The sequence below is a fragment of the Chiloscyllium punctatum genome, chromosome 32, assembly GCF_047496795.1.
Source record: "Chiloscyllium punctatum isolate Juve2018m chromosome 32, sChiPun1.3, whole genome shotgun sequence".
NCBI lineage: Eukaryota > Metazoa > Chordata > Chondrichthyes > Orectolobiformes > Hemiscylliidae > Chiloscyllium > Chiloscyllium punctatum.
The window spans coordinates 11824818-11849639 of record NC_092770.1 but is presented as its reverse complement, the minus strand read 5'-3'; the positions used below and the strand labels follow the sequence as shown (position 1 = coordinate 11849639).

General features: G+C 39.1%; 1 protein-coding gene across 1 annotated transcript in view; it reads right to left on the bottom strand.

The window, feature by feature from the left end:
* Window positions 1-24822, bottom strand: part of lrriq1 (leucine-rich repeats and IQ motif containing 1) — a 183768-nt gene that overhangs the window by 5021 nt on the left and 153925 nt on the right. Inside the window, exons 25-27 of the mRNA XM_072552684.1 lie at window positions 23597-23726; window positions 974-1034; window positions 365-485 (exon numbers count right to left, since the gene is read on the bottom strand). Coding sequence (XP_072408785.1) covers window positions 365-485; window positions 974-1034; window positions 23597-23726 — 312 coding nt within the window. The remainder of the gene's footprint in view (window positions 1-364; window positions 486-973; window positions 1035-23596; window positions 23727-24822) is intronic.

Below are 24822 nucleotides of genomic sequence, written 5' to 3'. Positions count from 1 at the left end.
ACAACTGGCTAACAAATCTTGGACAAACTCCAGAATATGCAGGGCATCAAGTAAGACTGAACTTGGAAGAACCTAATTTTCAAAGAACTATCTCCATTTTCTAGAATGAACTGCATGAGTAGATGCAATGTACTTCCACTTTTTGCCTTAAAGGCAACACCAGTATTTGTGATATTTCATGAACTAGAAATATATCACAGCAGCTGCATTATAGGTATAATTTATGCTGCACTATCATTAGACGATAAAGATGCAACAAATTAGTTTCCAAAAAAGACTGAAATGTTATAATTCAAACATCTGGACCATCTCAGCAATTGAGGTAAAGAAAGGCAAATTCAAAGAACGCAGGTTGTTGACTTACGTGTAGAACCTGATGAGCGCCGATGACTATAATTAAATCCATCACTTGGTTGATTTATAGTACTACCACTGGACACAGAGACAATGTCTAAATCTGAACATTCTTTACCTACATGACTTGCCTAAAACAACAAAGCAAAAGTAAATTATTTGTTTTGCACATAAATCATTCTATATAGTTTTGAAGTAGAAACTGTTTACGAATAACTGTTTACTTACTGTGACTTGATGGGGAGACAAATATGCAGTTAGTTATTCATTTTTGCTTAATTACAGCTTATTCAAAATTATTCCACAAGTTTTTTCAATGACCAGAGGACATTTTTTGTTTTAATATTCCAAAAGTTAATTTTTGAATAGATCGTAACCAGAAACCTCCTAGTATGCTAAAGCAAACCTTTCTTGCAATGTCGAATTTTACAAAGGCACACGCAGAATCCAAATATAGAGAATAAAAAAGATAATCACTATGCTCACATTCTACACTTTTAGAAGCAAACCGCACAACAGATTAGCAGTGAAATAACATATTGCTATTTTAGTGTTAAAGTCCATTCATATAGAACTCTGCATGCACTAAACTGGTTTAGAGCTGGAGGCAAGTTCTTACCATGAGTTGAACCCGGCCACCATTCAGTACATCTGCATCCAGCTCTGGCAGGAAGTGATGACTGGAAAACAAAAAAGGGAAGCAAGCACAGCAGAAAAGATCAACATGCTGATTTATATGTCAGCTCATTGAATTGCACAGTTTTGTATAGTTAACTTGGAAATGACATAGTATTGAAATAAACTCAAAAACTTTTATAAAGAATCAATTTACCAATTAATTGCACAAATGAGTTGTGCTATATTTTGTCTATAACAAACTGATCAACATCTTAATATAACTGGGAAGTTACGGTAATCTTCAGAAAACTCAGTAGAAAGTTTGTAAATTGTCATATTTCTGTAGCAATACTATTTGCTCTTTTTGTTGCCACAGATCACAAAGACCAATGTAATGATATTGGAGGATCGGCGATAACACTGACACAACCACTTTCATGAGCTCAGTTAGCATGAAGTCCCATCAAGGGTGCTTAGCTGTCAACAATGTTCCTGAATCCACTGGGATAAATGCCCATCAGACCTTTCAGTGCAAGGTGGATATCCCACCCTTGGGAACTGCTTATCAATCTGAGACTGGGAGCACAAGTGGTACACATGGAAGAAATGCAGTGATGGTGACCAGAAGAACTATCGTTGAAGCCTCTGGATGAAAGTGAGACGACAAAGAAAAGGGCTTTATTTCTAGAGCATCCCTATTACTAATCTAAAAATGCTGGAGAAGGAGGGCCCCCACCAGGCCACAGGGTTCACCTGATGGATTGTTCACATGGCATTGCTCTGGTCTGCTATTTAAGGGTCTCGATTGGCCTCTGTGCAGGAAGGGCATCCCCACCCTTTCTGACCCACACTTAATCAAGGGAAGTTGGGCAGTGATGAGATCTCCAATCTGCATCTTTCCGCCTCAAATACAACCCCCCTTCACCTACCAGCCTCCCCCGGGTGCACATTAAATTCATTCCGAATCTTGGAAGAACATGAAGTATTTAATTCAATGCATGTGAATATAAATACTATATAAACTCTAAAAGAGTTAAAGTAAAAAAAGTCTCACATTTGCATTACTGAGCTGCATTACGTTACTAAAAATACTTACTCTCACAGAAATAGTAAAAGTTATTGAGAAGTATTAGTTAATTAGGTAGCATCTTGAAACTATAGATTATGTTTTGGTCATTATTAGTCCCAAATTTTTCAAATATGTACATTCAACAACTTAATGAGCAAACACATTAATACATTCAATGCAGATTGCATGAAACTTTTTACATCAAAAGCCAGAACATTCAAAATTTTATGATGGACAAATGCCTTCTACCTGCCTGTATAAGTTGTGGTATGTACATTCATTAACCATAAAAGTACTGTGTGATTATTGTTTGTCTTGATCCAAATATACTTCTGGTGTTAGATCTTTTCTTCCCCAAGTCCTTAGTAAACTCAGTTCTTCAAGTTCTTTTTAGAGTCCAGTAAGGTCTAAGGAAGCTTGTTGTTGATGATTGAATATATACTTTTATAAAATAAACCTGAGATTGCTTCAATGTTATAAACATAAGGATAAAATAAGAACCTCACACCAGAATTCTAATCATAATCAATATTACATGAATGTAAACAAAACATTTTTAAAAACTTGCATCCTAAATAAATGATTCTATTTGGTGAAAATCCAAAGTTTTTAATTAAACTAGCAGTTTAATATACTTTCACATAATGCAAGACTACCATTTAATGTGCTCTGTTGGGATAAGTGAATACAAGACAACAAAAGCACACAGTAACAAAATGCACATGATCGCTCCCAAGAAGCCTAAGGGGCACCAAAGACATTTTATACAGCGTGTCTAATGGCTTTTCAGGACAAGTTATGGCAAGCATTCAGCTGCAGGAAATTGAAATAAAAAAAAGATATATTTTGAATTCTAGCTTTAGGTTAAAATCAATGCAAGAAGGGTACAGTTTGGCTACTTATTGACCTCCCCTACCAAGAATGATGGACCTTCATAGTTACACCACACTCCACTAACAACCCAAGGCCTCACCAACACCTCTGCAGCCACCACGCACACACCCCTTTCACTCCTATCCCTGTAGCTAGGAACCTTTTTTTTTAAAACTCAGCATTACAGTGGGTGCAATATGAATTGAAGTTACCCAGATCGAAATTCAGAACATACAATGAAGACTAATTTGGAAAATTCATGTTAAAAATAAGCTGGATTTGAATGAATACAGTAGAATGGAAATAAAGGACTCCTAAGTTATTTTCAAGTATATGGAGTAATATTTGAATCATTTAAATCTCTTGCACCTTTCTTGCTGATTCCAGTTTGTCACTTTTCAGGAGTGAAGTAAATCAGCTTAGACTTTCATCTGAATTAGGGTTCTGATCTAGACTTGTAAAGTAATTATATGCATAAATATTAAGATTATCGTCACCTGCAAATCAAATTAAAATCAAACTGAACAGACAAATCTTTTGTATGCTTGTATGATATTATCTTACAATTTTAATATAAACTAACACTTCCACTAGAAGAATAAAGGAATATCAAGTACAAATGGTAACACATTCACAAAGATGGCTATCTGGTATTGAGTTCATGCCCTTTCTTTGGATTCATTCTTAAGATGTGTACATTTCTGGCAAGGATGATAATTATTAACCACCCACATTGCCTAATGAACTCATTGGTGGACCTTCTTCTTGAATCAAAGCCATTAGTGATTGAATGGCCTTCTAGGATATTTCAGACAAATTCAATTCGTCCTTAATTATTTACATACATACATATGGTGAGATGGATGCTGATTTTGGAAAAACCTGCCTCACTATTTTATGGGGTGTGTTTGGGGCAGGTGGGAATTTGGTGGGCTGAGCACCCTCCTTATTTTAACATGTTGCCCATCCCACGGAATGTAATACCAAGCTTAACGTCTTATTCTGTTCATCAGACAAAGTTGTGTGCAAAATAATTATCATTTTAAGGCCACAAACTTGAATCATTGTAAATAAAAACATTCTTGAGAGTGACTGACCATTCATTGTATGCACATCCTTATGTAATTCATCAAGCACATTTTTGATTGATTCAATATTAATTATGATAGGCACTTGTGGATTCCTTGCTTCTTTCAAAATTCAGAATAACTAGCAAGAAATGATTTACCTAATGATAGCTCCACATTAAAACTACTGTTATCCGCTTCTCAATTTTTAAATTCGATCATGGGATGTGGGAGTCACTGACTAAGCCAACATTTAAAGTCCATCCCTAATTACCCAGATCAGTTAAGAGCTAATTACGTATTGACCAGACCACGTAAAGTTGGCAGATTTCAATCCCTAAACGAGACGGGCTTTTATTTCAGCTACAAAATACATGGTTACCTTGAGGCTAGCTTTTGATTCCAGATTTTATTGAATTCAAATTTCACCATTGAAAATGTACCAGTATGCTCAAAACATTAGCTTGGTCTTTTGAATTACTTGTCTAGTGACAGTACCACGATTTCACGGCCTCCTGATTTCACCCTGTGCTTATTACTCCCTCTCTTTCTGGTTATTCCTCTCCCTTGCTAAGTCAGTTCTTTCTCTCAAGACCTACTAGACCTACATTCAACATTGCAGTCTCAAATTCAAATATTCAGGTTTTTTTCCAGTTTGTTTTTTCTGTATCAGTCTCAAGATGCTAGCAAGTTCTCGAGGGTAGACTCAGAAGCTCAAGGACTGGACACTGTTTACATTTAAGAACTATGATGTGGTATTGCAAAAAAGGTATTTAGTGAAAACGTTAAGAAAGCGTTACAATAGTCGTATACATTGGTTTACCCGAGACCTTTCACGGATTGAAATGGTTTTTAAACAGGAAGTAACATGGACCTAAATGGCTGCAATGGTCACCAGACCAAAGTTTTAGGCAGGCTTCATGGGATTCACATGAAATAAACAAAGTCTTCTACACTGAAATCACTTTTAATCGAAAAACTCAAAATCAGAAAACTGAGTCACCATCCTATTTTACTTTACACATTCATGACAATTTCACAGATAAGTAATTTAAAAGCTTGGTGATTCAACTTGGAAAGACAATGGAGTTAGACTGAGAAACACACACTAAACTATATTTCAGCTACAGATTTTGAGCAGCAGAACACAACAAAAAGCAAACAAAGATTTGTAAGCAAGAACTGGAACCATTTCTTGCCGTCTCTCTTTCTCCAACTGCTGGTTTCTCTCATCACCTCAGAATACAGCCCCTGGCTTAAAAAAACAAATTGGGAAAATCTCCACTCATCAAGAACACAAAAGACAGTTACAGATAAAGATTGCTGCCACAAAGAAAAGCGAATCATTAAACAACTATGGCTAAGAATCCAAAACCATAAGGACACTAAAAACATTTTAATTTCAATATCTTTTTCTTCATTGCCCGTACCAGACATTCTCCCTTTTAAACATGGTGTTTCATTGAATTTTTATGTTGCATTTTTATTCTGTTTTCTTAGAGTTCTTAGGTAATAAATTCCCTCTTTCTTTCACTCAAGATCTCCTTCCTTTTCTAGTGAAGTATGTTTTAATTTAAGTGTGATTGTAGCTCAATAAAAATAAAATAATGTTTGCTATTATCAACTGAGACAGGGTTGTTAGTAGGGAGCTGATTCCCAATCCTCATCCGGTCATACGGAACTTGAAGGCTCAACTGTGACATTTCCACAGGTGAACAACAGAATTAGAGTGAGGGATATGAAGTATTCCTGCAAAAAAAGGTGTTCTTGAGTTTCTACTATTGTGATGAGGCTGTCACTTTAAAAAGATTATTTTGTCCTTGTTTTTTTTTCCCCAAGGGAACTCGTAAAGGCAGAGGTGCCAAAGAGTCCAGGAAGTGTCTAATTTAACAATGGAAGGGGAGTGGCCAGTTCTCCCAGTTCAGGTTTTTTCCAGTTTGTTTGAGCTGTAGTAGTCTCAAGATGCGAGGGTCCAGGGGAGTTGCAAGATTCACCAAAGAACTCCTCTAACCTTCTTCTGAAATCTCTTTGGATGTTGTTTCCTCCTGCCTCTAAGAATCTATGCTTGAATTGACCTTTTTGCCAAAGGGTATGTTTAAGGGGTGTTACTGTATTGGCAGAAACCAGCTTGTCTGCCAATTCCGACAGTTTTGTTTTGCATACCTTTTGCAAAACTCCCCAAAGTCACTTCTTCCAACACTTGGAACAAAAGACACTAATACCTACCGCTTGTTGCCTTTGTGTTCAAAAGCCCTAATCCCAAAGTGTAATTATGGAATTAATTCTGGACGAGCCCCCAGTCTGTTATGGACCAGGCCCAACACCCGGAAAATAATTTAAGATGGTAACCTAGACCCAAACTTTTTCTTATTTTAAACGCAGATGTGAAGTGGATATTCCAGGTGTGATACAGCTGATCAAACCATTTGGCTTTAAGCAAAATAGAATTTATTTAAACACCATAGCTGAAACATGAATAAAAGAAAGCGGAATTTAGAATAATTTAACTATTGGAAAACCTAACTGACCCGATACAGCAACTATTACTAAATAACTGCTGAAAGGGTAAATTGAAACTTAGAAAGTATAAGCTCAAATACATGACAAATCAAAAACTATTAGATTTACAAGATGGGGAATTGAAACCACTTAAATTAAGCACTTCAGATGAGAAAGAGAGGAAATTCACAAGTACCGTAAAGAAGTGTTGTTAGAATTAATGAAACGTATGATTGAAATCTTAAAATTTGTGTTATTTGCAAAGAGCTTTGTGTATTTTATTTTATCTTCATTTCTTTTATAAAAGTCTAATGTAAGAGGGAAGTACACAGTAAAGGGTAGAACTGTTAGTAGTATCAACATACGGAAGAATCTAGGCATATATCACAGAATCATATAATCCCAACAATATAGAAGCAGGCCATTCAGCCCATCAAGGTCAGATTGGCCTTCCAAAGAGCATCCTACCCAGACCCATCTCTTTATCCAATCCCTGTAATCCTGCATTTCCCAGGCTAATCAATCTGGCCTGCAAATTCCTAGACACTATGGGCAATTTAGCAAGGCCAATCCATCTAACTGGTACATCTGAACTGTGGAGTGAAACCAGCACCCCAAATGAACCCACACAGACATGGAGACAATGTGCAAACTTCATACAGACTGTCGCCTGAGGGTGGAATTGAACCCAGGTCCCCAGTGCTGTAGGGCAGTAGTGCTTACCGCTGAGTTGCCCATATAGGTCCAATATTCCCTGCAAGTGGCAATATAAGTAGATAAGGTGGTCAAGAATGTGTACAACATGCTTGCTTTCATTGATCAAAGTACAGAGTATAAGAATTGGCAAGTTTTGATACAGCAGTATTGAACTTTAGTTCGGCAACATTTGGAATAATGTGAACAGTTCTGCTCATCATATTACAAAATGGATGTGGAGACTTTGGGGAGGGTACAGAGACGGTTTCCCAGGATGTTGCCTAATTTGGAGGGTATTAGCTACATGAAGAAATTGGATAAACTTGGCTTGTTTTCACTTGAATGTCAAAGGATGAGGGGCAAGCTGATAGAAATTTATAAAATTATGTGAGGTATGGATAGAATGGGTAATCAGTTTTTCCCAAGGTAGAAAAATCAATTAGCAGGGAACCTAGGTTTAAGTTAAAAGGGGTAAATTTACAGCAGGTGTAAGAGGCAAGGTTTTTAGACACAGGGTGGTAACTGCCTGGAATGCACTGCCAGAGGAAGTGGTGGAGGCAGATACAATAGCAACACTTAAGAGGAATCTTCTCAAACATACAAATAGGCATGGAAGAGAGGTAAACAGACCATGTAAAGGAAAAAGATTTTTAATTTAGAAAGGTATTATGTGTTGGCACAGTCATGGTAGGTCGAAAGGCCTGGTCCTGTGCTGTACTGTTCTTTGTTCTTTAGAACAAACTTCTTTTTACTGATAAACTCAAATCTACAGCATTGCATTCTTATGCTTCAGTGAAAGATCACCTCATTAAAACCAGTAAAAAGTGATCACTCAAATTAAATTTCAGTCTGGGATCTGATTTGTTTCAGTAAAATCAGAGCTGGGTAAAAATAGGAGCTGGGCTCCTAAGTGTAATAGACCAATTTAATTTCGAAGAGCTAAGAATATAATTGGAATTCCAGGACAGGAAAGAAGAGAAGCAATAAGAACGAGAACAAAGAGAGTTAAAAAGAATTGCAGAAAAGGAGAAATGAAAGAGAAAGGGAGTCTAGATTTAGGTCAAGCTGAGGACCTAAAGAATCATAGAGATGTACAGAACAGAAACAGACCATTTGGTCCAACTCATCCATACCACCCAGATACACTAATCTAATCTAGTCCTATTTGCCAGCACTTGGCCCACATCTCTCTAAACCCTTCCTATTCATATCCCTTGTCTACATTAGAGTGGTGCTGGAAAAGCACAGCCAGTCAGGTAGCATCTGAGGAGCAGGAAAATTGACGTTTCAGGCATAAGCCCTTCATTAGGAAACTTGTGCCTGAAAAGTCGATTTGTCTGCTCCTCGGATGCTGTCTGACCGGCTGTGCTTTTCCAGCACCACTCTAATGTAGACTCTGATTTCCAGCATCTGCAGCCCTCACTTTTGCCTATTCATATCCCTTGTCTATTTACCTTATCCATACCCCTCATGATTTCATAAACCTCTATAAGGTCACTCCTCAGCCTCCGACACTTCAGGGAAAACTGCTCCAGCCTATTCAGCTTTTCCCTAAGGCTCCAACTCTGGCAACATCCTTGTAAATCTTTTCTGAACCTTTCAAGTTTCACAATATCTTTCCGATAGGAAGGAGACCGGAATTGCATGCAATATTCCAAATGTGGCCTAAGCAATGTCCTGTACAGCCGCAGCATGACCTCCCAACGCCTGTACTCAATACTCTGACCAATAAAGAAAAGCCTGCCAAATGCCCTCTTCACTATCCTATCTCCCCGTGATTCTACTTTCAAGCAATTATGAACCTGCACACCAAGGTCTCTTTGCTTAGCAACACTCCCCAGGACCTTATCATTAAGTGTATAAGTCTTGCTCTGATTTACCTTTCCAAAATGCAACATTTCACATTTATCTAAATTAAACTCCATTTGTCACACCTCAGCCCATTGGCCTGTCTGATCAAGATCCCGTTGTAGTTTGAGGTAACCTTCTTCACTGTTCACTACACCACCAATTTTGGTGTCATCTTCAAACTTACTAACTATACCACCTATGTTCATAGAGAACAGCTTTGGTAAAAGAACCAAACCCAAGTTAGTCTTAAGAGCTGAACTTCCCAAAGTTCGATGAGGAAGAAATGGATGCTTCCTTCACCTCCTTTGAGAGGTTAGCACAGCAATTCAAGTGGCTCACTTAGCAATAGCCACTCTTGTTACAGACCAGGCTATCAGGGAAAGCTCATGACATTTACTGCATCTTACTTGAGGAGAGTTCACTGATTATGAGACAGTAAAAGCTGTTATTTTAAACATATATTGACTCATGACAGAGACATAATGCTGAAAATTCAAGAAATGCCCTGACAAATCATACATAGAATATGAGTGGCTTAAACAGATCACTTTTGATCAGTGGGTTTGGGCATTTTAACAAAAATTCTCATGAAGTAATTCTCCTTATGGAGTTCAAAATACCCTTTCCAATCCTGATGCATGTAGAGGAAAAGAAGGCAGTAGCGCTCTGACAGGCAGCAATTCTGGCTAAAATCTGTAAGTTAGCGCACGCACATCCATAAACATGAGGAAGTTGGGACTGGGAACTTTCACAGACCAGAAAGAGATAAGGATGACATAGATACCCTTGAGACAAGCCGAGAGTAAAGGAGACAGATAGACTAGAGAAATCATAACTGACCCCAACCATTAACAGGAGAGATCCAGATTGGGTAATAGGTGGGGAACAGGGGTTCTTTTACTGAGGCAAAGCAGGACGCATAATTAAAAATTATGGTTCCAGCATTCTCCAGGAATTTGAGCTACAAGGCAGTATCTGTTACATTAAGAGTGGTCAGTGTTTGCTCAGACATAATTGTGGACTTGGATAGATGACAGGAGATGGCATCCAAAGTAATGGTGACCGCTGACATTTTAAACAAAAACAGAAACTGGCATTCTCTGAGACACTGGGTGCTTGCAGACCCTGCTAAGGGGGAATATAGAATATTCACCCCCTGGAAGCCAATGAAATTCCAGTGTGCGGATAAAATGGCTCATGTGAAAGAGTATAGAGTTGTCCACTGGTTAAAGGTCACTTAGAAAGCAAACTGGTTGAGAGTATAGTAACTGTTGGGGAATTCCAAACTTACTAATGCCAGGAGTAGATATATTACTGGGGAGTAATTTGGCTATAGCAAAATATAACCCTCAAGGGTCGGTGTAGACTTGTTGGGCCAAAGGGCCTGTTCCCACACGTAGGAAATCTAATAAAATAATTAAAAATTAAAAAAAAATACAAAAAGGACAGCCCAGAGAGGCTGGAAAAAATGAAGAAAACCAGTGCCAAGTGTCAGAAAGTCTGGGAACCAAGAAAGATTCAGATCCCAACAGAGGGCAGTAAAACCTGAGAGATTTAAGCTGGATCAGACAGAATCATTTGCATTAAAGAGTGCTGAGGATAGATCAGCAATTTCAGAAAGAGTCAGGATTAGTTGAGGATGGTAGCCAGAGAAAATCAGCAAGAAAAGGCCAGAGAAGAAGAGAAAACATGACAGCCCAGAGACAGAGATCCGGTTAACAGATTCCTTCATGGTGTAACAGGATCAGAGTTCTCAGATTGGTCAGTAGAAAGTGAAAATAAAGCCTCACTTAGTGAAAGAGCCACTCGAGAGTTTAGCAGGAGCTGCACATCAATCTGATGGCAGTGGTGTTCAAAGGAAAACAGAGTAAATTAAGGCAAAGTTCATTCCCACAGTGAATGGAATGAGAAGGAAACACATGGGAATAGCAGACATTGCCAGCAGAGGCCAGGGGCATACAGTGATGCAAAAACGGTTGGAGTGGAGTGGAGTGGTTTAAGGAACAGCATCAAATCTCAACCAGTCAAATCATGTTAATGTAAAAAGTCACCCTATCTGTCCAATTCTGTAGAGATCAAATTTGTAAAAATGTCCGAGAATCCAGTACAGCAATTATAGGAGTGGGTAGTGAAAGGTTAAAACTTGCAAAGGTGGCACAGACTGAGGAATTAGTATGGTTGCTCAGCCCAAGCTATGTTTTGAATCCAGGTTAGGGCAAAGAAGGTGCATGTGGAATGTGCGTACAATCTTTGCATGTTATTTCATATTGACCTTGTAGATGAATGCTCAGTGTATACAAAAAGGAGAAATATTCATTCTTTATGGTGAGGAAACATCATGACAGTGGTAAATATGGGTATCATGTTTTAACTTCATGGCCTTTCATGGCCTAAAATGGCTTATAAAAGGGAAAAACAAAACTTAGATTGAAAATGTCTACAGTGACCAAAGATTGAGACAAGATTCAGGAGACCCAGATGGAATAAACAAAAAACTGTCTATCTTGAGATTACAAATTTATTTAAAGATATCAAAACCAGGCAACTGAGTCAAGGTAAAAAAGTGTTTCATTTTTAATGCACATATGAATTAAATTAAGATAATTTCACTGTTTGAGAGTTGAAAGACTCATCTGCCAGTTAGCCAAATTAAAATGACAATGGAGCTGGACTTGCAAATACATAGTGAATAATATTGCAACAGGAGTTTTTAAACAGCAAAGGGAAAAAGAAAGATTTATAAATCAAGAGCTGGAAAACTCATTTTTTTCTGCCTCAATACCTGTTTTTGTATCATTTCAGATGATAGCGCATGGTGAAAAAACAAGTTGGGAAAAACATCTTTCATCGAGAGCTTAACGATACCTACAGATCATACGACTGTTAAGAGTGGCACAGTGGCTCAGTGGTCAGCATTGCTGTCTCACAGAACCAGGTACCTAAGTTCAATTCCATCCTCGGACAACAGTCTATGTGGCATTTGCACGTTTTCCCTGTTCCGCCAGGTACTCTGGTTTCCTCACACAGTCTAAAGATGTGCAGGTTAATGGGATTAGCCATAATAAATTGCCCATTGTGTTCAGGGATGTGTAGGTTGAATTAACCATAGGAAATGTAGGCGAGGGGGATAGGTCTGGGTGAGATGCTCTTTGGAGGGTAGGTGTGGACTTGATGGGCCGAATGGCCTATAGGGATAGGGATTCTATAAAGATACAAGTAAACAACTTTGGTCTCAGGTTATGTGTCCTCACCTTAAGGACTTTCAGAACTGTGCAAAGCGATTCTTCTTGTCTATACCAGACACTCTCCCTTTTAAACTTATTATCTATATTTGTGTATTTGCTAAGATGTTCTTTAATATTTTTTTCTTGGAGTTAGTAAGTAAGAAAATTAATCTTTCTTTTACTCAACAAAATTTCAGTGATCGGCTTCTTCCTTTTACAGTGAACTATGTTTTAATTAAGTAGGATAGGTGCGTGTTCAAAAGAAATAAAATATTAGTTGAGTCTCATTGAAAGGGGGTTAAAACACTTCCCCTTCCTCCTCTCGTAACAAAAAAAGCATTTCAGATTTTATTGTTTAGAGAGAGTAAACTGGATTTTCTGCTTCTGGTGAATGCTGCAGAGCCAAGTTAACGCCATTTTTTTGTGCAAAATAAAGTCATTGTACACAACTTTAGCACCATTGCCAATGATCTGCAGCAAAGCATAACCAAATACCAATGAAATCAAAGAAGACATTACAAAAGTAGGGAGTGTGGTTGACTGCAAGACGACCTGTAAATAATTCTGTGAGAACAAAGGCAGGTTAGTAGATTGGACTGAGAGATGCCAGATGAAAATTACACCGAGAATTACAAAGTAATAATCTTTAGAAGAATGAGATGAAATATACACTACTTGTTAATCTAAAAAAAACTGCAAAGAAATTGAGGTTTTGATACATAAATCTTGAAAAGTGGGAGGATAAGTTGAAAAAGTTAGAGAAAAGTAAAGCGTGTACTGTAGAAAGTTAGAATTTGTCAATAGATGCTTGGAGTGCAAAAGTAAAACAGTTATGTTACTCTTTGATTGGGATATCAGTAAATATCATGTGCATTGTTTAAGTTTCACACCAACTGAAGTAGTAGAGGGCAGGCATATGTATATCTACTTCAAACTTCATTTTAATATTTAGTATTATCTCTAGTACTAATTCTCCTTCTTCCAGATAACTTCCTAATTTGGACTGTGGGATATTTGGTGCATCCATTGCTGCTTAAAAAACATAGAAATCAAAAAAAAGGAGTGGGCATGTTGGCTCTCTAAACCTGTTCCACCATTCAGGATGATGATGGCTGAGCTTCTACCTGACCTCCATCTTTGCACGTTAACTTTAAAATCTTAATTTACTTCATGTCTAAAAATCCATTGATTTCTAACTTGAATACATTTGACAATGAACACCCATAGCTCTCTAGGGTAGAGAATTCCAAGGATTCACAATCCTTTGAGTAAAGTGATTTTTCTTTATCTCGGTCATAAATATTATATTAATCTAAGACTGAAACCTTGAATTCTGAAATATCCAGACAGTGGAAATGCTACATTCCCTGATCCAGCCCCACTCCCCCATCCTCCAGATCTACCATCAAGCTTCTCAAGACATTTATATTTCAATTAGATCATCTCCCATTCTTGGAGAAAGTGAGGACTGCAGATGCTGGAGATCAGAGCTGAAAAATGTGTTGCTGGAAAAGCACAGCAGGTCAGGCAGCATCCAAGGAACAGAAGAATCGATGTTTCTGGCATAAGCCCTTCTTCAGGAATGAGGAAGGTGTGTCAAGCAGGCTAAGATAGAGGGAGGAAGAGAGCTTCTTCAAGGAGCTTCTTCCTCCCTCTATCTTAGCCTGCTTGGCACACCTTCCTCATTCCTGTAGAAGGGCTTATGCCTGAAACGTCGATTCTCCTGCTCCTTGGATGCTGCCTGACCTGCTGCTCTTTTCCAGCAACACATTTTTCATCTCCCATTCTTCTAAACTCTAGAGAATATAAGCCTGTACACTCAGTATCTTCGCCTAGACCAATCCCCTCATCATAGGGATCACTTTAATTAATCTTTGCTGCATTTCCTCTTCTTTCTCAAGTGCTATGCTTTGCAATGTCAATGATTACCACTCCCAACTTTTCTGGCCTTGGGAAAATAGGCATGTTGGTGTTGTTCTCAAATCTTAAACCTATTCAGCCTCAGAAATTGTCAGTATACCTTCTCCATAGTCTTACTCTTACTCTGCTGATGTCAATTTTACCTCTCTCCTAGTTGCGTCCAAAGAATTATAGTTGCCTGTTGGTGATCAACTATAAAAGTAGTTGGACTTCAGCAAGGCATTTGATAAAGTTCCCCATGGTAGGCTCATTCATAACGTCAGGAAGTATGGGATACAGAGAGATTTGGTTAACTGGATTCAGAATTGGTTGGCTGACAGAAGGCAGAGAGTGGTTGTAGATGGAAAGTATTTTGCCTCGAGGTCAGTGTTGAGTGGGGTCCCGCAGGACTCTGTTCTTAGGCCTCTGCTCTTTGTAGTTTTTATAAATAACTTGGATGAGGAGGTTGAGGGGTGGGTTAGTAAATTTGCAGATGACACAAAAGGTTGGAGGTGTCGTCGATAGTATCGAGGACTATTGCAGGCTGCAGTGCGACATAGACAGGATGCAAAGCTGGGCTACGAAATAGCAGATGGAGTTCAACCTGGATAAATGTGAAGTGGTGCATTTTGCAAGGTCAAACTTGAATGCTGAATATAGGATTAAAGACAGGATTCTTGATAGTGTGGAGGAACAGAGGGATCTGGGTGTGCAAGTACATAGATCCCTCAAAGTTGCCACCCAAGTGAATAGGGTTGTTAAGAAAGCTTATGGTGTTTTGGCTTTTATTAACAGGGGGATTGAGTTTAAGAGCTGCGAGGTTTTGCTACAGCTCTGCAAGTCCCTGGTGAGACCACACTTGGAATACTGTGTCCAGTTCTGGTTGCCTGACTATAGGAAAGATGCAGAGGCTTTGGAGAGGGTGCAAAGAAGGTTTACCAGGATGCTGCCTGGACTGGAGGGCTTGCCTTATCAAGAAGGGTTGAAAAAGCTCGGACTTTTCTCTCTGGAGAGAAGGAGGAAGTGAGGAGAACTGATCGAGGTATACAAGATAATGAGAGGAGTAGATATAGTCAATAGCCAGAGACTTTTCCCCAGGCAGGATTGACTGGTACGAGGGGTCACAGTTTTAAGATATTAGGGGAAAGGTATAGAGGAGATATCAGAGGTAGGTTCTTTACGCAGAGAGTTGTGAATGCATGGAATGCGTTGCCAGCTGTGGTGGTGGAAGCAGAGACATTAGGGATATTTAAGCGACTGCTGGACAGGCACATGGAGAGCAGTGAGTTGAGGGGTGCATAGGTTAAGTTATTATTTTTTACATTAGGATTAAACCTCAGCACAACATCGTGGGCCAAAGGGCCTGTTCTGTGCTGTACTTTTCGATGTTCTAAAAGTTCTTATGTACCTGCTTTTCTCAAGATTGCTTCATTAGCTGTGTGTGCGTCATCCAACTGATGTTCAGTACGTGTCACAGAAACCACATTTCTGTGACACGATGCTAATTTTATCTTCATTGACTTGCTCATATTATAACTTTATTAGGCTATCCAGTTTGGAAAATAATTCAACTTGTTTTATTTCTTTTGATTTCACTGTTATTCTATAACATTATAGTGCTTATAGTTTGCTGCATTTAATAATAAAACGTACCCTTACTGGTGTGGTGTCACCACTCCTGTATTGCACTAAAACTTGAACTCAACATTAACAACACATAAAAGCACTAGAGAAATTCTATCAGCAGTGCCTCTACTCAAGATTCAGCTTTATTCAACAGGTGGCTGTTGAATAATCTCTGCATCCGTCATAATTATGATGCCATTCACATTTATGAAAATATACTTGTTCACACGATGCGGGAGTCCTTGGAGAAGCCAGGATTTATTTCCCATGCCTAATCACCCAGAAGGCATTTAAGAGTTAACCATAAATAAGTCTCCTGAGGAAGAAGCAGCAAATGCATTCAAAGTGGTAACTCAGTTTTACTCTCTCTACAGATATTGCCAGACCTGTTGAGCTTCTCCAATTTTCCCTTTGTTTCATCAGAGCAATATTTTCTTTTTCTAAGAGTCACCACATTACTGTGGATCTGGGCCATTAAGTTAGACCGGAGAAATATGACAGATTTCTTTCCCTAAAAGACCTTAGTGAATCAGATGGGCATTTACAATCACTGATAGTGGTTACATGGTCGCCAGATTTTATGGATTTCACCATCTGCCATGGTGGGATTAAAACTCTCAGATCCAAAGCATTGACCCAAGGGTTATGAATGACTGGTCCAAAGGTATTGTCACTACACCACTGCCATCCCTGCAAGACTTTATATTTTAGTGTCCTTCTTGAAGAGGGTTTCCCAAGCATTCAGGCAAAACTCTTAGAGAACTTTGAATATCAACTGACAAGGTTAGGATTAAGAAAGAAAATCAAGAAGTATATGGCAGAGCAGATCAAGAAGCATATTCCCCTTTTGGGGAATAAAAAGTGAATGGAAGAACTTAAAGGAAATTAGGAAAGCAAAGAGAATGTATAAGAAACCATGTGAGTAGAATAAAGGAAATATCAAACTTTATTTTAAATATACAAGGAGCAAGAGAAGAGGAACCATTAAGGATGATAGAGATAATGTGTGTGTGGTCATCAATAAATATTTTCTGACGGTCTTCACAATGGAAAAGAATCACACAAGTATAGATACTAGAGTGGAGGGCTGTGAAGTATTAGAAGGAATCAACACAGTGAAAGAGGAGGTACAAGGGGTTTTTAGCAGTCTTTAAAATGGATAAATCCATAGGCTTGGATGAGGTATATCCCAGACCGTTGGGAACACAAGGTGGAAATATCAGGGCCCTGGTAGTAATTTCAAATCCTCTTTGATCACAGATGACATGCCAAAATACTGGAGGACTGCTAACCCTGTCCCATATATTAAAGAAGAGAACAAGGGATAGACAAAAAAGTCACAGGTCAATCAGTCTAAGCTCAGTGCTGATCAGATTATTTGAAAGAAAGAATTTTGAGAGACAAAATATTGATTGATTTATTGTCATATGTACTGAGTTACAGTGAAAAGTGGTATTTTGCATCCTGAATATGCATATACTTGCACTTGGATTAATCAGTATGAATTTCTTCGGAAAGATCATGTTTGACAAATTTGAACAATGTTTAGAGGTGGTAACCAGGACGGTTGGTGAGGGTGATATATTTAGTGTGGCCTACACAGACTTTAGAAAGACTAGAATAAGGCTGCTCAGGATAGACTGGTCTAGAAAGTAAGAGCCTGTGCGATTCAAAGCAAAGTGGCACACTGAATTCAAAATTGGCCGAGATGCAGAAAACACATGTTTCATGGCAGCAACACTTTACAGTCATTCATTCAGTCCATAGTCAGTTCAATACATTTCCCAGCTGGGCCCTCCACGCAGGAATCTATGGTACCATTACAGCATATCTGAAACATACTTATCATATTGATCCAGGAAGCTTTTGCATCACCATCTTCTTTACCTTAGCTAAATGACTAAACAGAAAATGACCTTAATCAGATCATAAACTTTACAAAAATCATTATGGGATTATGTAAAATCATTATGTAAAAGAAATTATTACTGAGTGGTAGGGGAAAATATTGCCCTCACTCAGAATAATGGCATGCCTACAGTCTCCCATACACTTTCAACTAATGCCTGCACAGGTACCAGGAAGTCAGCTAGATAAGACTGGCTCAACCGTGACTATATTAGCAGTCCTCAGCTCCTATGTTTCAGACAATGGAGGATTTCTAGAACAGTCAAAACAGCATATATGACAAGTAATGGGGAGCAATTATCATAGTAATCATTCGTATTATTAGCCTTTAGGAGAACGTTTCCAGAAATATTTATGCACAAAATGTTTTTCCAGTATCCATTGATACAGTATTTGAATGTCATTGACAGTAATATTACTATTATTCAGTGCTGGATTACAGAATGAATTAGCTGAATTACAGAATCTTTATTATTCCTCTCTCCTTTCACTCAAGGAAACCTTGTAATTTGTTCCTTCATTTTGATGTACTGGACATTTAATTTAAATGTAGCTATGTGATAAAAAATATTATAAACATTCGTAGCAACTGACTGTGGGGGTTAAAAAGAGGGGAGCTGATTCATATCTTCTCACCTGGTCATAAAAACAGGTGGTGGTTGATAGTGTGTTGGAGAATAAGCCAATGTAAGATCAAAATGTTGTACAACTGCACAGATAAAATTATAGAAACAATGTTTTATGGATATTAAGACTTTCTCCTTCAAGGAAACAGGAAGCTATGACCAGATGTGCACATCAGTACCAGTTTCTGCACTGATTTTACATGGCTAAGATTATTTTAGTTTCCATAGATCTGTTTTCAATGTAAGCATTTTGGAAGCTAACCGAAAGGCACAGTATTGTCTAAGCTTTAGAAATAGCAACGGTAGCTTTAAAGAACCGGTATCAACAACCAAACAACTTCTTGAACCTCTTTTTCACATTAGTATTTGACCTTCACACAGTGAGACTGTGCCTTCATCAACCTAATGTGGGCTCCCAGTAAATCTCTGCAATATTTTAAAGTCACAATTTAAAGAATCAAGGGGGTCATTTTGCATACATTAGGGATAAACAAGACACGAGCAATAAAGCTAGTCGATAAGGTATTCTGGCCCAATGAGCCAGGATCTAGTCAAGAAAGGTTTCAGTGTGAAATATACATCAATTTTACTTCCCATATGGAGAGTGCGTAATGACTGATTCTTGGATTTCATATAGGTTATGCAAAATATTAAAGCAAAATATTGAAACCTGTCTCATCCCATCTGATCTCTGTAACTAGGAGAAAGTGAGGACTGCAGATGCTGGAGATCAGAGTCAAGAGTATGGTGCTGGAAAGACACAGCAGGTCAAGCAGCATCCAAGGAGCAGGAGAATCGACACTTCGGGCATAAGCTCTTCATCCTGAAATGTCTTTCCAGCACCACACTCTCAACTCTGACCTCTATAATTGAAGCACAATAGGAAAGGCCACAATTACACTGCAAAACTGATATCATGTCAACTGGAAACTGCTATACACTGATGCTAAACATGCACTGTAAATCTGGATTTGCAACATAACTCTCGAACAAAGTGAGAGTCCTTGCAGCTGATAGTTTCATTTAACATTATGGAATGTACATCTTATTCTCCATAAATAGAGTATAATAACTGTCTGAAGTTGAACTGGCTCTTCACAATCTTGGGGTCATTCATGACCCTGAGATCAGCTTCTGATATCAGACTACCTATTTTCTTCTCAGAGTCACAGAGATGTACAGCCCTTCAGTCCAACCCGTCCATGCTGATCAGATATCCCAACCCAATCTCGTCCCACTTGCCAGCACCCGGCCAATATCCCTCCAAACTCTTCTTATTTATATGCCCATCCAGATGCCTTTTAAATGTTGCAATTGTACTAGCCCCCAGCATTTCCTCTGGCAGCTCATTCCATACACGTACCACCCTCTGCGTGAAAAGGTTGCCTCGTAGGTCTCTTTTATATCTTTTCCCTCTTACCCGAACCCTATGGTTCTGGACTCCCCCACCGCAGAGAAAAGACTTTATTTATTTATCCTATCCATGCCCCTCATGATTTTATAAGCCTCTATAAGGTCACCCCTCAGCCTCCGACGTTCCAGGGAAAATAACCCCAGCCTATTCAGCCTCTCACCAAAGCCCAAATCCACCAACCCTGGCAACATCCTTGTAAATCTTTTCTGAACCCTTTCAAGCTTTACAACATCCTTCTGATAGGAAGGAGGCCAGAATTGCATGCAATATTCCAAAAGTGGCCTCTGTAACATTGCCTGGCTTTACAGGTACCGGAGCTGAACTACTGCTGAAAACCTTATCCACACCTTTTGTTACTTCTATGCCAAACTATTTCAGCACATTCCTGGACAGACTCCCATGTTCTACTCTCTGTAATCTTGAGGTCAGTCAGACCACTGCTGCCTGTGTTCTATTTCGCTCCAAACACAAGATTCCAGCATCTTTGTGTTTGCTGATCCAGTGTCTCCTTAACCGACACCTTAACTTTAAAATCCAGATCTTTCTGCAGACTCCTCCCTTGCTGTATCTCTGTAATCCCCTTACATCCCTGCAGCTTGCTGAAGTATTGGCATTCTTGTAATCCTGATGTGCTGACCCTTCCATGTCAACTGCATTGTCATTGAAAACCATGCATGTGTCTGTCAAGGTCATTAGCTCTGGAACTCCCTCTTTAATTAGCTCTGCCTCCTTGTCGACCTTAATTATTTGACCAAGCTTATGGTCATCTGCCTAAAGTGTTTTGGCGTCAAATTCCATTTTGTTAACCTCCTGTGAAGAACCTTAAGATGTTCGATCAAGTAAAAGGTGGAATCCTTTGAATCATGCAAGGTATGTCGATATCAGGTGCTTTTTAACATATTGATTAGTTCTCCAATTTCCTCACAATGGTTGTTTTCTGCAGCAATTGCTAAGGGAGTCATGGAGAGAAGATATTTTAACATTTCACAACATACTTATAAAAGATCCAGAATATGTAGTGGGCATTGACTAGATCTCCGGTTGTTTCTCAAAAACAATATTTCTATTCAGTTTCAAAATGCCTCATCATATGGACCAGCAATAATTCTGCCACATCCTCCTACTCGAATTATTCAGCACAAGCTTGTTATTCAATGTTGTACTCATGTGAATATTAAAATCAAACCATTTCTGTCTCAATAACCATAGGAAGTTAGGAGGTTGTTTTTTAAAAAAACATTAACATTTTCTGGGATCTCAAAGTAGCTTCAAAGCAGATGTTAATTGTTCTTCTGCAAAGAAGAAAAATATAGTACTTGTTATGAAGGTGATTAGCTTTGACACCACATTTATGACTTGCCATTATTTGTTGAGACCATTTTCACTTTCTGGAAGAATCTTTCTGGGATGATTATTTTTATTCACTTGCCAGTACTTATTACAGGATCAACAGATTTTAGATGATAGATATGTTGTCAAAGAGATGGCTTATAAAGAGCCACTTAAAGCAATCCAGTGAGGTATAAATGTAAAAGGGCTTTGGGAGGAAGTTCCAGAGCAGCTGAAATGGTCGCCGTTGAATGGTCTCTTCTGCACTGCAACAAATCAGCGTGATTTGGTGGGCAAGCGATTGTAAGGCTGTAGATGATGACAGAGATAGGGACGAGCAAGATAATGGAAAAACATAAACACTTGGTTGAAAATTATAAATCTGAGATGTTAAGACTAGAAGCCACTGTAAGCCAATGTGCACACAGATAATAGGTGATGCGATTTGGTATGTGTTAGGACACGGGCACTGAATTTTTGGTCAAGATGGGAGGATATAAGATGGGACAGAAGATCAGGTAAGCACTGAAATATTTTGCTTCCTTTTCCTTTGCTAGTTTATTTTGTTCTCTCTTCCGCTTCTTACATTATTCCTATTCTTTCAGAAGGTACCTATATGAGGTCCCAATCTTGTTTTTAACACCTCCCCAGGGCACACCTTTTGGTTCTCTACCTGTCCTACCTCCACTCTCCTGTTTTTTTACATTACACAATATTTTGACTTTATTCCCCAATCCAACCTATCACAAGACTTCCGATTGGTTTTGTCTTTTTTTTCTATCATGCGCCTTTCATTTTATCCTGACATATTATGTTTCTAACTTTTCCTGTTTCTGGTCCAAAGGTTGCAGGCCTTTAATATTGTTCCAGATTTTCAGCCCTCTTAGTACAGTTGGAAACGGGTGAATCTGTAATTTAAACATTGAGTTCTGGAAGGCATCTCTGGATTCCATGCCTCTGGGATACTCTCCAATTTTCAAAGTAAAGGACAGGATAGGGAGAGTGAGGCAGGACAGGAATTCACCTGACTTCAGTTAATGGCTAGGTGAACCCTTTGGAGGCCGGTTAATGGGTTGGGGGCAGGACACGAATGGAGTTTTCAATCTGGAAACAATGAACTCAAACAAGAGATACTTTCCAGAAACCCAATTTGTGACAGATTAGAGGTTGGGAGAGAGTTAAAATTATGAAAGATTAGATAGTGACTGTGTCCAAATGCTTACCAAATCATATGACCTCTACGCACACTGACATACATTGGCCTCCAGTCTTACAACATCTCCAATTTAAAATTTATATTCCTCCCTCATCATGCTACATTCTATCACCTTCTCCAGCCTTATAAATGCTGAAAAGGTAGCTGGTGCATGTAAAATTACCATAGTGATAGTGATAAGGGAGAAAATGTCAAAACTGGGAGAGTCTTATGCCTGATTGAGCATACTCTCTCTCATTTGGGTGTATAACCACTTTTGTGCAGGTTAAGGTACCAGCCCTCTGAGGTGTTGCCTGTTCTCTTTGGTAAGGCAGCTGCAGGCCCATACAAGCTGCCTTTGCTCCACATTCTGTAGGCAGCTCCCACTTCCTGGTACCTCTCTGTGCCACTAATTAGGCTTCCAAACCCAATTCGAACTCTGTATTTAGTTACTTGGTAATACAGAACTTGACTGAAAAGGCATGCTGTCAAAGCCTTATGTCTTGCACTCATCAGGGTAGCCACATCGAATGCCAAAATTCAAAGTGACCAACAACTTATACAACAACATGAGAAAAGAAGTGCTGATTAGTTGGCAAGTAGACCAAGACTCGTCATTGGGGTGCCACTGGATATGCATCAAGGAACAGTTATTTCCTAAGCCTTTTTAAAATTTTAACTCAGAGTCAGGACCGAGAAAATATCCAGACGATAAGTAGCCAACTCCAACTGAAAAAACAACTTCACCACTCTCTGTAGGTGCTGCCAGTCTTACTGTATGTTTCCAGAATTTTGTATGTTTGTTTTTCACTTAAATTTTCAAGGCTGAAAGTAAGCAAAAGCATGATTGAAGTTTCCAGCAGAAAATTGGCTGAGGCAGGAAACTGGGCAGATAAGAGAGAGTGGGGTGTGGGGGTTGGTTGTGGTGTTATAGAGAATAGTATTATGGATTGAGATGGACAATTTATTTTTTTTAAGAAAGCATACTTGTAAACTGATATTGTGGCATAACTTGGTCAATAGTGGTTACCACACACACAATTTCTTTAAGCAGTTAACCACTACGTTGTAGGCAATGCACATGGGGGTAGATTTTTAACTGGTTGTCCTGGATTAGAACTGACACTGCAGATTGCCTGCCCATTATAAAAATGAAAACTCAGGCAATTTCTTTTACAAGTAGCCAAAATGCATAGCCAATTTTACGCTCAGGCAGCAAGTTGAAAATCTATCCCTCGTGTGCCAGTACTCATACAGAATGCAAAAAGACATGAATTGCTACAGTTTATCACAAATGCCATTTACAGGGCAAAGTTCACATTATCTGCAAAATAAACAAAGTTCTTACTTTTTCATAATTCTGTAATTGGTTTGTTCATCATTCACCACTTGAGTGTGAAGCCATTGATAGGTTAGCTCTCTGCTTTTTTGTTGCACATCTGTGGAGGTTGTATCTTGCTGAGTCAATTCTTCTTTTGCTGAACGAAATAAAGAATTAATTACGACTGGGAAATTCTAAATCTTATTTATCTTTTAATACCTTTTTAAAGATGGGAGATATCATGTGATTCAAAGCATTGCTTATAGCCTCACTCTCATCGAAACCCACATCCATGCCTTTGTCACTTGAAATATTGATTTTCAAACATTGCCACTCTGCGATTTCCAATTCCACTCTACCTAAACTCCACTGCTGGCATTTGTATCGCGTTCCACATTTTTATCACTGCTGTTTTCAACAACATGGTCCTATTAACTCACTTCCTAGTTGCGTCTGTTTAGACTCAAGTGCTAGTAATGGAAGGACTGTCTTATGAGCACAGGTTGAGTAGTCTGGACTTATACTCACTCTCCAGTGCCATCTTAAAAATGCAGAAAAAATAAACCAAAACATAGAACACAAAGGCAGATAAATAAATAAATAAATAGTGATCAATGTTACAGTCTTTTTTGTTAAGTGCTCAGCCATGGGCCCCCTTAGGTAAAAACAATGACTGCAGATGCTGGAAACCAGATTCTGGATTAGTGGTGCTGGAAGAGCACAGCAGTTCAGGCAGCATCCAAGGAGCTTCGAAATCGGCGTTTCGGGCAAAAGCCCTTCATCAGGAATAAAGGCAGTGAGCCTGAAGCGTGGAGAGATAAGCTAGAGGAGGGTGGGGGTAGGGAGAAAGTAGCATAGAGTACAATGTGTGAGTGGGGGAGGGGATGAAGGTGATAGGTCAGGGAGGAGAGGGTGGAATGGATAGGTGGAAAAGGAGATAGGCAGGTAGGACAAGTCCGGACAAGTCATGGGGACAGTGTTGAGCTAGAAGTTTAGAATTAGGGTGAGGTGGGGGAAGGGGAAATGAGGAAACTGTTGAAGTCCACATTGATGCCCTGGGGTTGAAGTGTTCCGAGGTGGAAGATGAGGCGTTCTTCCTCCGGGTGTCTGGTGGTGAGGGAGCGGCGGTGAAGGAGGTCCAGGACCTCCATGTCCTCGGCAGAGTGGGAGGGGAAGTTGAAATGTTGGGCCACGGGGTGGTTTGGTTGATTGGTGCGGGTGTCCCAGAGATGGGTCCCCTTGGCTGCACCACT